This window comes from Anopheles cruzii, chromosome 3 (genome assembly GCF_943734635.1).
Source record: "Anopheles cruzii chromosome 3, idAnoCruzAS_RS32_06, whole genome shotgun sequence".
Classification (NCBI taxonomy): Eukaryota; Metazoa; Arthropoda; class Insecta; order Diptera; family Culicidae; genus Anopheles; species Anopheles cruzii.
Window position 1 is genome coordinate 17,592,320 of NC_069145.1, and position 14,345 is coordinate 17,606,664.

Genomic DNA, 14,345 nt, shown 5'->3' on the forward strand with positions numbered 1-14,345 from the left:
ACGACGGGTCCGCTTTATTGAACGGGTGATATAAAAGAGGGCACTTTTTTTTCGTGAGGCCTAAGCGTACTTCCGCGCAGCTTCCCGCGGTGTCATTATGTTAACCATGTTATTCGCCACCGTAACGGGCCGTGGCCAGTGTGAAAGTGAAATCCGATTACGTTTGTTTGGCTTCCCAAACGAAAGGCTGTCGGGTATAGGTGACAATTTCAATCGGAAAAACCAAAAAAAATGTACCGCGAACCTCAGTTTTCACCCTCATCAACACCACCACTGTCTACTGTTTGTTTTATTAACGTTTTTGTCACATTTTTTTTCTCATAGAAAACTCCCGAAATTTCCCCGCGGTCGGGAAAAGCTGTTCGACCGGTGGGACAACAATGGAACAAATAACAATCACCCGACGGTAGGCTGGTGCTCGGTGAATTTACATCCTTCGGGGTTTCTCTTCAACGAGACTGTGAGGTGCGCGGTCGTCGGCATTACGGTGTACTCGGTTGGTGAGAAAGAAAATTCCCGGTGAAGAAAAACGAACACCCAGCGGCGCGTTGCCGTCACTAAAGTGTGGTCAGTTCGACGATTAATCTCCCACCGCGATGATGAAAGTGAAGTTGAAGAAGTGCAACGCGCAACCGTAAACCAATCAACCGTATCGTAATTGTGTGTGAGCTCGATTCGTGAAGTGAAGAAGATTAAATCGTCGACCGTCCGTCGCGTGATTAATCGCCATTCGGCTCCCGGGGATCCGGTCCAAAGGAGTGTGATCGTTGCGTGGCGCGGTGCGGTGCGGAGCGTGTGTGTTCAAAATTGTTGCCAAACATATAAAGTGCAAGCGCATGTGACAGGCCACGGCGAATGATGCGTAGAAAGGTGACCAAAATGGGTGCTCTCAGGCCTCTCACATTGATAGTTCTAATCGGATTCAGCTTGCTAGTCGGCCACGCTGCGGCGCAGGATGTTACAGGTAAGCCAAGTTGCGCCAAGCAGCGTTACACAATTCGATCAGTTTAAATCAGACCAATCTAATCAATCAACGTGTCCAGCCAATAAGTATTTTTAACCTGTTTCCTATTGTTGATGATGATGAGGAATAGGTCGGTAGGTCCGAATCACCCGAATCATCATCATTATTTTATCATAAAACCGGAGATCAGACAAAAAAGATGGACGGCCAAATTACAATTGTGTGTTCGAAATGATGACTGCCGCATAGTGAAAGCCACTTCTTGCTTTCTAGTTTATTTCACTCGTTGTTCGCGACGAATCTGAGCGCGAGATTGATGTTTCTCTGACCTCGGGAACTCCCGGTGGGGGAGATTGACGATAGAATGGGGCACATAATTACACGCAACAACACGCAAAGGACCGACCGTTGATGGTCGAAAAAGCGAAAAACGTAACAACCGAAAACAGTAGATCAGATAAATCTAATGATTGATCAAATGAAATTACGGCTCTCATCAGACCGTTTATTTCGACCGTGCGTTCGACGTTCGTTCGTCGACCGTGAGCCACGATGACCGACGACGGACCTCGAACGACGGAACCCTTTGCTGTGAGCTGTGACTTCAGTGTGTAAGGAACTGGCTGGGCCCCGAGTGTGGTAAACAGGAAAACAGAAAGAAAAACAATCGAAGGACAGTAAACAACTCGTGACGAAGCAATAAAAAACATTTTGTTTCTATTTCCGATTTTTATTCGCCCAAAGTTGCTATTTGTTGCTTACACGATCTTCATGATTTGGAAGAGGTGGTTTCAGAGCGACGCTTGAAACTGGAAGATGTCTTTCGACGCCCTCAATGATTCGATTTGTGTCCGTTCAGACACAAATTTTCGATGATCCAATTGGTGCGAATGAAGCAATCACGTCCACCGATCGTTCCAGATTTAGACTCGAAAAGGGGGCGACACCTGAGCACACGAGCTTTCGGACTTATCGGCCCAAAAAAGGAAAAAAGGGAAAGCACACTGTGTTGCGAATGGAAGGCTGACCGAGAACTGACTCGGTCGGAGCGTTGGACAAAAAAAAGTCGTCCAAAAACCCAGATCCAACTCTCCACCGTAGGTGTTACGCGTGCGTGTGAAACCAGTTAATCGGTGCCACCGTGTGCGTGGGGCAACCCCTACCGCCCCGTGGGGGTTGACGGATTCGCTGGGAATATCGCGATCCGGGCCTACGGCCATTAGTTGCGCTCTGGGGTCCGTCCGTGGTGCAATGCTGAGAATGGGCTCGTTACACATCATCACGTGGCGCAACCCGCAAATGTAGGCCATCCTCTCAAACACACACTCGACGCTAATACGTGGTCCCCTTTCTTATTTGTCTGCTTGCAGAAGTTCCATCGACAACCGTCTCCGGCAGCGAACCGACCCCGCTCGGGAGCTCGAGCCCCGACCGGACCACGGCAACAACCCCACTGGAGGTGCTACCGTTGAGTAGTGCCGCCCCGGCCACGAACTCGTCCGAAGAAGTTGGTCAGCAGCCAAAAGCGACTGCTGACTCATCGGAGACGGAACCTCCGAGTACGGCTCGGTCCGAGGTCAAGAGTATCGGTAGCTCGGCCGATGAAATGACGTCGACACCGGGACAACCGCAGCCACCCAGCGTCTCGACGACGCTCGAGTCAGATGTTACCCCAAGTTCGGCACCCATCACCACGACGACGACGACAACCAGCACGGCCAAACCGGTTATCCTGCACGTCAAGTCGGCCGAAGAGGAGGCGAACGATCGTGGCACCAATCCGCCCTCGATCCTGAGCCACTTCCTGCCCAGCGGCGAAAGCTCGTCCGAGGAGCTGCTCAAGATGAGTGACGTGCGCGCGTCGGCGGAAGTGCGCGGCCGCGCGATCAGCTTCGGACCGGCCGAGCCGATCAATTTCGTGACGGCACCGAACCTCGTCACGACCACCCCCCGGCCGCTCGCGTCGAACGAGGACGCGATGCAGACGATCGGTGGCGGGGTGAAGCCGAATGCCTTCGATGACCTCAGCAACATCAGCATGGAGCCGACGGCGGCCGACGAGCAGGAGGCCGCGGTGGGCCGCGCAAAGGACGATGCCAAGCCGGTCGACACTGATGACGTCTCGATGCACGAAATGCTCACACCCGGCGAGTGTATCTTCAACGGCATCGAGTACAAGGTAACGATTCGCCGCCGACTTCCAGAAGTTGCCCACGAACGTTGGTCAATCGCCGCCCAGTGCTTAACTGAGCGTTGAAAGTGGATCACCTGCGCGCCACTTCCGCCGGTGGATAAGCAAATTGATAGCCCGGCGATGGGGGCCGGCATCGGGCGGATATGATGAAAGTGCTCACTAGAACCGTCACGGCAGGTTTGTGGGCCACGTGTGTGTCTGTGTGCTGCGATATTATTGTTCTGTTGGTTAACGAAATTTACGACCTGGAACCGTGGTCGTGATGGGCCGTCGCCGTGGTGTGGGGTCGGGTCGTGCGCGCCAATTTCGAAACTGTCTGTCGGGGATGTGCTTTTATGTTCTCCGTGCACCGTGATTTGGTGCACGCCGGTGCACCCCTCGTGCTCGTTGCAGTCAAAACAATCGGTTTCGTAATTTAAATTGTTAGTCGAAGGCTAAACGGAATTTAAATTGTTTGGTGTAAAAATGGGTCCATGCATCATTCAACGGACAGGGCAATTTTGGGAATGGTTTTAAAACCAGTTTTTTCTCTACCCGAATACACTTTAAATCTAAAGAGCTATAGCTATAAATAGAAATTGGTCTCTACCCGGGAAAAGTTCTTTTGGAAAGATGGAACACGATTTGTTGTGTCACATTCAATAACTTGAGACAGTTTTACTTTGAAAATAAGAGCCACTTCTTCCATGTAAACTTATAAATGAGGCATTATTTGTGTACTAATTTAACAATCATTTATAAATGGGTAGAACTATGCTTCTCCAAATTTTTTAAGAAAAAATTATCAATTTTGGAAGGAACTTAAATGTAGTTCCACTAAACACGAGTGGATAATCAGGCATTTCGTGCTTATAAGACGTTTCTCATATTGTAACACTAAATACAATTTGCTGCGGCATGAAGGTTTGACTTATTCTGTAGACTTCTACTGTACCTGTACCACCTAGAGCAACTCAGAGCCTGTAAAATCACACATATTCAAATTAAACACTTTTTCGTTTAACAATCACAATTGATTGCTACAAGCTGTAACGTATAATCTCTAAGTCAGCTCGTGCTTGCAAAGTGATCGATATTCTGAACGATGCACATTCAGTTCAACGAAGTGAACGCGTTTGCGAATGGAAAAGTTGCACTTGAACCGCAGTGGACGATAGATGGCAGCAGCCACCCAGCATCTCGCGATCATATCGCCTCTCGAATGCCATAATGCCTCCGACATACTGCCAACCTTCACATTGTGCGCGACCCAATTGATCGGTGCGTAACCGTATTTCTGTCCGCTACCACCGCCGCCAACTATTCCGAGGTCTTGGGTCTTAAAGGTACTCTTGGCTGTGGTACTAGCTGGGTGCCCCCCGCCGCCATCCGACGAGTGTGTATTGTTCGCCACGGAGGCTTCATCTGAGCGCTGTGGTGACGCCGCTCCGAGCATCTTGGCGCACAATTCCTTACGCAATGCTACGACGCGCGCGCGCGCCGAGGCAGCATAAGCGCTGCGCTGGGACTGGGAAGCACCTTCACCGTGCACTCGTCAAGCATGCAATTGCTGCTGCTGCTGCTGTTGCTGCTGGGGTGGAAAGTGGGTCACACTAGGGGGGCATAACTAAATAGCGGCAACCCCTACCGACCGACGCGGGGTGATTGGTTGGAAAGTGGTTGGACCGCCAAACATTGCACCCCGCTCGCGATCCGCGCGGTGCGATGGCTAGCCTGGCTGTCCTTGAACTCTCCCTTGTGCGGTGATTTAGATACGCCACCTCCGACACACCTCCGATAGAGTTAAACCGCCTCACGCACCTCCGTTGTGGTTGATAAAACTGGGAGAGCTACATTGAATGGGAAGCCACGTACCGCAACAATACAAAAGCTCACTTTTTTGGCCCAATGCCTCCCGGGGCCCAAAAAATTGGGAACCGGCGATTAATTACCTCCCAAAGTAGGAGACGCACGTGTACTGGAAGAAGCATAACAGGGGCTTAGATAAAGTGTCGGTCATGGGACGGTGCCCACGAAACAATCGTAACTTTGGAATGTGCGAACGGTGCCGGAGAAACGACGAGCCGGAACCTAGAATAACGTTTCGAACGATGAACACACCAAGCGGGAAATTTCGTAGGAAACAATCTTAAGGGGGAGATTATCAAAAAATGCCAAGCATAACAGTAACACCATGCGCTATCGAAACATCCAACATCAAACTGTGTGTTTGGAGTGTAGGAATTCAATCCTCATTTACCGAGGGCGCACTGGCACGTGATCGCGGGATTCCAAGGGGGCCGCGACCGCGACTAATGATATTGAGATTTATGTCGGTTAATCAGCCAATTGAAGGTCCTGGAAAATAAGAACGAAAGCAAAACGTGTTTTTCCGCATCACCAATTACGGTTCGTCTTCGCAGTGACACACATCGGGCCCCAACAGAGACTCACAAGGCCCCCCCGGCACGATGCCTTCGTTCGTTCCAAACTGGTTCACCCTGCCAGCTTCGCAGTTCCATTCAATCAGCCACATTTGACGCATCGCGACTGATCGCGCTGATCTATCCAATCAGTTTTATAACCTCAAAATGGTGTTTTACATTTTAAGCCTCGCACCACGTCGGCCCATAATGGGTGCTCATTTTCGTGTGAAGATCGTGCTCCCGATCCCGTTGGTGGATGAAGATCGATTTTACGTCTACCAGGGGGGCTGCTCATGGCGCGTGGGAAACTCGAAAACTCCGAACGCCGTTCTCGAACTCCGGTGCCGTTGATGAAAGCCGTCCGACATTTCGTAAGAACGCGTTCCGGGCCGCCATTTTGCCGCTTGCGGATGCTCCACTACGGTTCGGGTCTCTTGCCTAAGCGATCGTTTACCATACGCTCCATGTTGGGAACCGAGTGGCCAGCCAGTCATCCAACCAGCCCCCATTACGGCGATCACGTGAATCACGCTCACCTGCACGATCGGGGGGCCCACAGAGATCCATTCGGTGGCGGCATTTACCACCATGCCAGCAGCACTTAACCCAGATCGAAGTCATTTCCATCTTTTGTCAACATGGCGGCGGTACGGCGACGGCACGGCCATCTTCACTGCGCTGTTCAGAACGCGAAGATTTGAAGTGTGAAAAGGCAAACCCGCCAGGCTTCGGGCCATAAACTCAGGCATCAAAACGACAGCGTGGCAAATGACAGAGCGACTCGCAAAACAACTATCACTTTCGGCTCCCGATCATGTTTTGGGACCAGAAACGGTTCTCCATCTTTCGCTCTCTCTCTCTCACAAACACTCCGGTTTCTGCTCCGGTTTTCAGACGAACGCCACGGTGGACAAGGGCTGCGACGAGCGGTGTCACTGCGAGGAGGACGGCAAGTGGCGCTGTGAGCCCCGGTGCGGCAAGCCGTTCGTGAAGCGCGGCAAAACGGCGGCGCCGACCGGCAACGGTTGCTACGAGAATCCGTCCAAGATGGACGAGTGCTGCGCAACGGTCATCTGCCCCACGGAACGGCTCACCGACGGACGACTGGGTAAGGGAGGCGCTTACGGGTCCGGGTTATCTAACAATCGATAGCGCCACGATCGGTACTCTTCGGCCCGGTGCGGAAACACACCACCAGCACGCAAGCCACCGATTATGTGCGCGAAAAGCTGCACCACCGATGACCGGGTGACCGAGGTTACATCACACGGCCGCTGGACTTCCTGGTGCAAGCCCTCTGAAGACCAGTTGCGTGACGCTTGCACCGAATGCTAACCTCATCTTTCTTTCCTGATCCTCCAGAACCAACGCCGGTCTCGGAAGAGCCGACCACGGCGAGGGCGATCGTTACGGGTTGCATCTACAAGAATCATTCGTACGGCATCAACGAGCGGCTCGAGGTGGGCTGCGATCAGATCTGTACGTGCTCCAGCGACGGCGAGATGGAGTGTGCGGCCCGGTGTGCCCCGCTGAACGCGACCCGCTCCGAGCAGTGCGTGGTGCTACCCGATCCGCACGATCCGTGCTGCAAGCGCGAGTTTTGCGACGTCACGCTGGACGATCACGAGCAGAACAGCGGCACGATGATGATGATGGCCCCGGCCGCTTCCTCCTCGTCCCCGTCAACGACGACGATGGGACCAGAGCAGCCGCCGGCGGATGCTCCAGGCGGGCAGTGCGAGTACAAGGGCCGTGCGTACCGACTGAACGACCAGTTCCACGACGAGTGTAACGCACTCTGCCTGTGCACCGAGGCCGGCATGCACTGCGCGAAGATCGAGTGTCCGTCGGAGTTCGGGCTGGACGTGCTTGATCCGCACTGTCTCAAGTGGGGCCCGGATCCGGCCACGTTCCGGGCGATCGCGCCCCGCTGCTGCCCGGAGCGGATGCGCTGCATCGACAATGGCACTTGCGAGTACAAGGGCCAGTCCTTCGACAACTGGTCCGACATACCGAGCAATCTGACCGGCTGCGAGCAGCACTGCTACTGCGACACCGGGATCGTCGAGTGCCGGCCGGCGTGTCCCACCGTGCCGGCCACGCCACCGTCGCACCTTCCGTGCAGTGCACGGAACGCTCGCCTGATGCCCATCCCGGGGGAGGAGTGCTGCAAGCACTGGACCTGCAGCCCGGCCGATAACGGCATAACGAGCGGTAAGTAGTGTGTGGATTGCGTTGTTCCGGATTCTGCACTTCCTCTGTGTGTGTGTAGTGGCTTGTAGGTTGTGCATGACAGACAGCACCTCTCCGAATGCCTGAACCTTTCCCCACTATCTGCGATCCACCTGTGGGAGCCCCGTATGCGCATCATCATAATCTATCGCACCCGCCATTCGCCATTCTCACTCAGCTCAGCAACACACCATCTACCATCCCATCCACAGGCAACGACGTACTGAAACCCTTGCTCATGCCGGACACAATTAACCAATTCCTGTCCACCAGACCGCCCGCCAAGGCGGAAGGCGGCAAGGCTCCACCGACACCGACGACGACGGACGACAACGACAAACATTCTGACGCTCCGGAAGTCGGTCTAGCGCCGGCGCCGGCACCGGTACCGTTCTATCCGACGGTCGACGGCAAGCCGCCGAAGGTTCCGCAGGAAAAGCCTCACAAAAAGTACACCAAAGAGGACGCCAATAGGAAGGATCACTTCAATAACATATTCGGCGGTGCCCAGCACTCCGAGCTGGAGGATTCGGTAGACGACGCGAAGTACGACTACGGGAGCTACGAGGAGGGAGGGGGAGCCATGAAACCGGCCACTCTCGGGGTACAGCGTCCCGGGCCACCCGGGTACTATGGGCCGGAGTTGAAGCCTCACTACGAGACCGGCGACTTCAATCCCTATCTGCATCCGCTGGTGCCGGGCGGCGTGACCGGAGGCCAAGCCGGTGGCAACCAACCGCAGCAGCAGCCGCCACATCCGCAGCCCGGTCAGCAACACCCGGTTCTGGTGGACAAACAGTTGCTGAACGTGCTCGGTCCGAACGGTCCGGGTGGCCTCGTGCCTCCGAACATACGCATCGAGCAGCTGCTGCAGCACATCCAGAACACGCAGGACGCAGCGCAAGGGACAGCGCAAGGGCCAGCCATACTGCACGGTCAAACCATTCCCAATCATCATCCTCCCTATCAGCCACAAATCCCACCACCACCGCCGCCACAATCGACTGGCAATGGCATCAACTACAACCAGTACGGTACGGACCCGCATCACAATCCATCGCACCTAGACATTGGCATCGTGGCGCACGAACGGCCGGCGGCACCACCGACAGGTTCATTTCACACTGCATCTCCTCTTCTGCACTGCGCACGCACTGCTCTAGTTCTTTTGCTTAACTCCTTGGATTTCCTTCCCTTAACACGCATGCCGCTGTAACAGCTTCAGCTCGATCGGCAAGATCATGCAACATACTGAACCTCCCTTGTCTCTTGTCTTGTAGGTCCCGCAGTACCTCCGGGTCTGGGTTTCCCGACACTTCAGGTCGACCTGAAAGTGCTTGCTCTCGATGCGATCGACGCCAGCACGGTGCGAGTGATCTTCCTGGTGCCGCAGGTATACGTCGGACTGCACGGGCGTGTCGAGCTGCGGTACACGCGCACCCGCAACAACGACACCACCACCTGGCAGTCGCAGGTGTTCGCTCCGCCGGACGATCTGATAGCCACCCCGCAGCTGGAGTTCGAACTGCCGGGCCTGAACCCGAACACGGAGTACCGCGTGAAGATCACTCTAATCCTGCGTGACGTCCACTCGCAACCCTCTAGTCAAGTGTACACCGTGCGCACGCCGCCGGATCGAGTCATTACGCCGCCGCCACTCGGCATCGGCAGCGGACACTTCCCGCACATGAGCCACCCGACCAACTTCCTGAAGGAGATCATCCAAGACCCAGAGCTCCGGGCGTCGGAGGTTAACTCGACCTGGGCCCGAATCAGCTGGCGCAAGCTGGACGACGAGGAGCTGGACTACGTGGACGGGATACAGCTGCGGTACCGGGAGATCGATGGCAAGGTGTACGACGCGACCCCGCTCATCCACCGGGCCCTCAGCGAGTACACGGTGGAAAACCTGACGCCTCAGACCCGCTACGAGGTGGGCATCTTCTTCATTCCCTTCCCGGGCCACGGCGAGGAAGTGCGCGCGGGCGAGATGCTGCACATCAGCACCGCGCCGCGGATCGACGTGTACGGCTTCGAGGTGGTGGTGAATGCGAGCAAAATAAAGGCCACCAGCGTCGAGGTTAGCTGGTCCGGTGTGCCGTACCCCGAGGATAAGTACATCAACATTTACCGTGCAATCTATCAGAGCGACAGTGGCAAGGAAGACTCCAGGTTGGTACTCCCTACCTGTAGGTGCCGTATGGGAGGAGCTGGCTAACGTAACTTTCCTTCCGCAGTGTGTTCAAAGTGGCGAAGCGTGACTCGACAACCGGTACGCTCATTGTGGACCTTAAACCGGGCACCCGCTACCGACTGTGGCTCGAAATGTACCTCACCAATGGTAGTATTAAGAAAAGTAACGTAGTCAACTTTATCACCAAACCCGGCGGTCCTGCCATCCCGGGAAAAACAGGTAACATGGCGGGCGGCAGGGCGGGATTCCAATCCGGTCACAAGTCACACAACCTTACTTTCGGGACATTCTCTACCATTGTGCAGACAAATTGGCCGCGGCAGGGGCTGGTGGTAACGTGAACGGTGACTACTACGGCCCGTTAGTGGTCGTTGCGGTGATTGCGGCCCTGGCGGTAATGTCCACCCTCATACTGCTGCTCATTCTGACGCGACGGAGAGTCCAGAGCGCTACCATTACGCCGCCACGCAAAAACGATGCATCGTACGATAATCCGAGCTACAAGGTCGAAATACAGCAGGAAACGATGAGTAAGTACTGCGTGCCACACGTGGCCAGCACTTGATCGGATTACCGAATCACTTACCGAACGATTCGCTTGTTGCAGACTTATGATGCGAACGCATCTTGCTATGAAGGCCCGCGCAGGGAGTCGACTGCGGGGCACTGCAAACGTCCTGCGTGCGAACGGAATGAATGATATTTATTTGCGCCAAGATGCGCGCCGAGCCCCGCACGCCGGAGTCAAGAAGTGAAAGGAATGCGAGGAAAGGTCGGCACTCGTGTAAATAGTAATATGCTAATAATCCGTCCGCCAAGCAGGGGATTGGCTGCGCCGGGGAATGATGAGAGCTCACAGCATCACACCATCCATCGCCCGTAAGTGCATGGCCATAGTCTCTGTTGTACAGATCCGTCACACTTATAGAGCAAATGGTATAACGGACCCCGGGGTAATCTGTTGCGCATCACATAAAAGAAAACCATGTAAATAATATGCGGACCTGCGGAAAAGTTATCGCGAAGAGGTCACTTGCCCCCACCGAGGGTAGAAGCGTGATCGAAAGTGCTACTTTACGAACCATCAAATTCATAATCGGATTACTTTTGTTCTAGGACTACTGTAAATAAACTAAAGAAAACGCAGTTTTAACAAGTATTGCGTGCCGTGCTTTATTTGGAACCGATACTCACAACACACTTAATCTTACGCCAAACATCTATTCGTTGATAAATTGATATAAATCGCGGCCCTTCTTCAGCAAAAAACCCTGAAAGTTCATCGTATCGATTAGTTCGATACAGTTGGCAGAGATTCCGGCCGCTGCCATGGCTTTTCGCAGTTCGTCGGTAGTGTACATGGTCGAGCCAGTGCTAGCCGATCGCCGCTGTAGAATAGCAGCAAGCTTTCGCACCGCCGCCGTTTTGCTGGTGCCACTGCCTTTGAAGGAACGGATAAATTGAAGGTCTGCATCGTCCTCGGCGCTTACCACGTCCTGCATGCTCTGACGGTAAATGGCCAGGACATCGCGCACGTGCTCAATGGTAGCCTCCCGCGACAGATCGATCTTGGCTCGTGCCTGCGTCATCCGGACTAGTCCCTCGAGCTGCCGGATGGTAACGGGATTCATATCTCTTTCGCTGTGCGCACGACGTAGCTCCACATAGAAATTCCGCAGTTTGTCGGCGGCTTCGGCCGTCAGCATTGGTTGAACGTTTTTTCGAGCATAGCCTAAAAGTGAGGAGACAACGAGAGTGAGACATTGAAACGATTCTGCCTGACGAACACTCACCGATATATTTTTGAATCAGTTCCACCGGAAGTAAATCGAGTTTCTCGCCCGGGGCCAGCCTTAGATGCTGCTCGATCGTAGGTTCACCGTCGCCATCGCACGAACCAGATCCGGATGCATCAAAAACATGGCACATCGGTGTCGACGAGGTACTCGGTAGGCCGTTCGCCTTTTGAATGTGAGCCGTGAAAAGTTTGTCGGTGCGGTCGTTCGAACGATCGGGCACAATGATGACTAAATCGAACCGCGAAAGCAGGGTCGAATGTAGCTTCAGATTTTCCGACACCGTTTTGGTTTTGTTGTAGTGACCGTCGGCCGGATTGGCGGCGGCCAGAACGGTAGTTTGCGCCGGCACGTTACAAATGACACCGGCCTTCGCCACACTCACCGACCGTTGTTCCATCACCTCCACCAGTGCGTGTTGGTCGGACATTTTGTCGAGCTCGTCGATGCAGCAGACACCCTGGTGGGCCAGTACCAGCGCACCCGCTTCGAAGGACGCCCCGACGTCCTTCTCCGTTTTCACCGTCACCGTCATCCCGGCGATCGACGAGCTGGTGCCACACACGAAGATTCCCCGCGGCGACACGGTGGCGCACCGCTGCAGGATCTGACTTTTGCCAATGCCCGGGTCACCGACGACGAGCACGTGAATTTCTGCTCTTTTGCCCGCCCTCGTAGCGTGGCCGCCAAAGAGGCCCAGCAAATAGCCAGCCTTAACAAGCTCGTGCCCGTATATGGTAGGGCACAGGGAGTGCACCAGCAATCGGAAGGTCGACGGTTCCGATTGGATCATCCGGATCGCTTCCAGATCCAACTCGCTGAACTCACCGAACCGATTCCAGTTTCCCAGGGCGCTCTGGTTGCTTCGCACGTAAACAGCCTGCATGTATGCCTGCATGTATGCGTATTTTACGGTGCTGTTTTCTTGTTCCTGCGAGCGGACCTTCAGTATGCCCGTTATGGTCACATCATCACCCGGAGACACGCTGTCCACCATTTCGTGCATCAGCTCCACTTCGATGCTTTTTACCACGTCACGCGATCCTTGTATCCCTTCTTGCAACCGAACGGTCTGGTACGGCTCCATGCGGGTGAAAATGGACTGTGGCACTGATACAAAGTTACTTCGCGCCTTGCAGCCACTGTGGCAGGAGGTGGGCAATGTGTAGATGCCATCCTTCTGCTGAACCGCTTGCTGATTGCCGCAAGTACCGCACCGGAACGCACACCAAGTGTTCATAATTTGTGCGGCACCGACACGAGTGATGGTCCCACGAATGGACACCAGCTTGCCAATGCTGTTCACTTTAATCGAACCGATCCGAACTTCAGGGCCAAATCCGACTATGCGAGGCCTTATCGGGTGAAAGGAAAGTTGTTGCGATTGCTGCAAACTATCGTCGGAAGAGCTGCTTGTCAACAGATCGTGCATTGCATGTCCGATGCAAGCGAGCGTGTGCTCGGGATTGTCGATCAAATCCTGCCTCATCGTGGGCCACTCCTTGCGCAGAGACTCATCGTTTTCGCACAACCCCAGGTTAAGCTCGAACCAAAGGTTAGGCTTTACCTCCGAGGGCTCGTAATTGTCCGCATGGTCAGTGAAATGTTGGAGCATTGTTCGTATATTATGTACCGTTCTGGATCCGGACTGGTAATCTGTTGATGGAGACACGGAAAACAATGAAAACACAACCAAACAAATGCTACGGGTACGAACCTTCCGAGGGAAAGTACAGCTTCCATGCTGCGTGTTCACAAGATTCATTGTTTATCCTGATGGACAGGGCCGAGGCTGTTGGTGAATCGCCCGGCAGTGTTGGCAGAGCAAACCCGACCGGTTTCTCCCTCGCGACGTTGCTTTGATGGTGATAACCACGACGGTGGCCACGCCAGTGGCCTCTTCCTCTTCGTCCCCGTGAAGTTCCACGGTTGCTTCCCGATCCATGACCTTCCTTTTTCGATGGTGGTTCCGATCCCGATCCCGATCCAGAGCCCGATCCCGATTTTACCGGTGGTTCCATTGCAGAAAGCTGAACGTTTTACGTTTTACTTGAAAACGTGTTCAAGTTGTTAGAAGTTTTGGCGGACAAGTTTTGTTTGACAGCACCCATTTTACAGCGGCAACCGTTGACAACGGCAACCGTTGACAGTTGCCGATGTAAGAAAAATAAGTTAACAAAAAACGCGTATCTATTTTGAATGTACAGTTTTTTAATTCGTTTTTTATAAAAAAAATTGTTTTGAAAGTAAGTTATGTGAACTTGAGTTACATGTCACCAAATTACGCAATTAGTTCGTAACAACCAGCAGCTCGTTTCAAAAGGAATCCGTGCATATTGAGGGTTTCAATCACTTCTTCGCAGCCCACCACTCCAGTCTCGCTCATTAAACTATACAGCGCTTTCGTTGTATATGTCTTTATCCCTGAAATAGCCGATTTCTGTCGTAGTAATTGAAGAAAATGCTTGACGCTGGAGGATTTTGCACGGTTTGTTTTCGCCGGTAGAGTTAGCAGTGGTTCCCTATCGTCGACATCGTATTTGTCGTACCAGCTGCGACT

The 14,345-nt window shown here is 53.7% G+C and overlaps 2 protein-coding genes across 2 annotated transcripts; one reads left to right on the forward strand and one right to left on the reverse strand.

Annotated features, from left to right (window-relative positions):
• The first annotated feature begins 838 nt into the window (after positions 1-838).
• Positions 839-11,132, forward strand: LOC128269964 (putative epidermal cell surface receptor). The gene is made up of 9 exons (XM_053007367.1): positions 839-964; positions 2,335-3,143; positions 6,458-6,671; positions 6,926-7,777; positions 8,008-8,907; positions 9,076-9,967; positions 10,033-10,208; positions 10,295-10,519; positions 10,597-11,132. The coding sequence occupies exons 1-9, from the start codon at positions 856-858 to the stop codon at positions 10,602-10,604; spliced, it is 4,185 nt and encodes a 1,394-aa protein (XP_052863327.1). The 5' UTR covers positions 839-855; the 3' UTR covers positions 10,605-11,132.
• Positions 11,133-11,209: 77 nt separating this feature from the next.
• Positions 11,210-13,806, reverse strand: LOC128273788 (DNA helicase MCM8). The gene is made up of 3 exons (XM_053011827.1): positions 13,503-13,806; positions 11,783-13,441; positions 11,210-11,721 (listed from the first exon to the last, which is right to left on the reverse strand). The coding sequence occupies exons 1-3, from the start codon at positions 13,804-13,806 to the stop codon at positions 11,210-11,212; spliced, it is 2,475 nt and encodes an 824-aa protein (XP_052867787.1).
• Between the last annotated feature and the right edge of the window lie 539 nt (positions 13,807-14,345).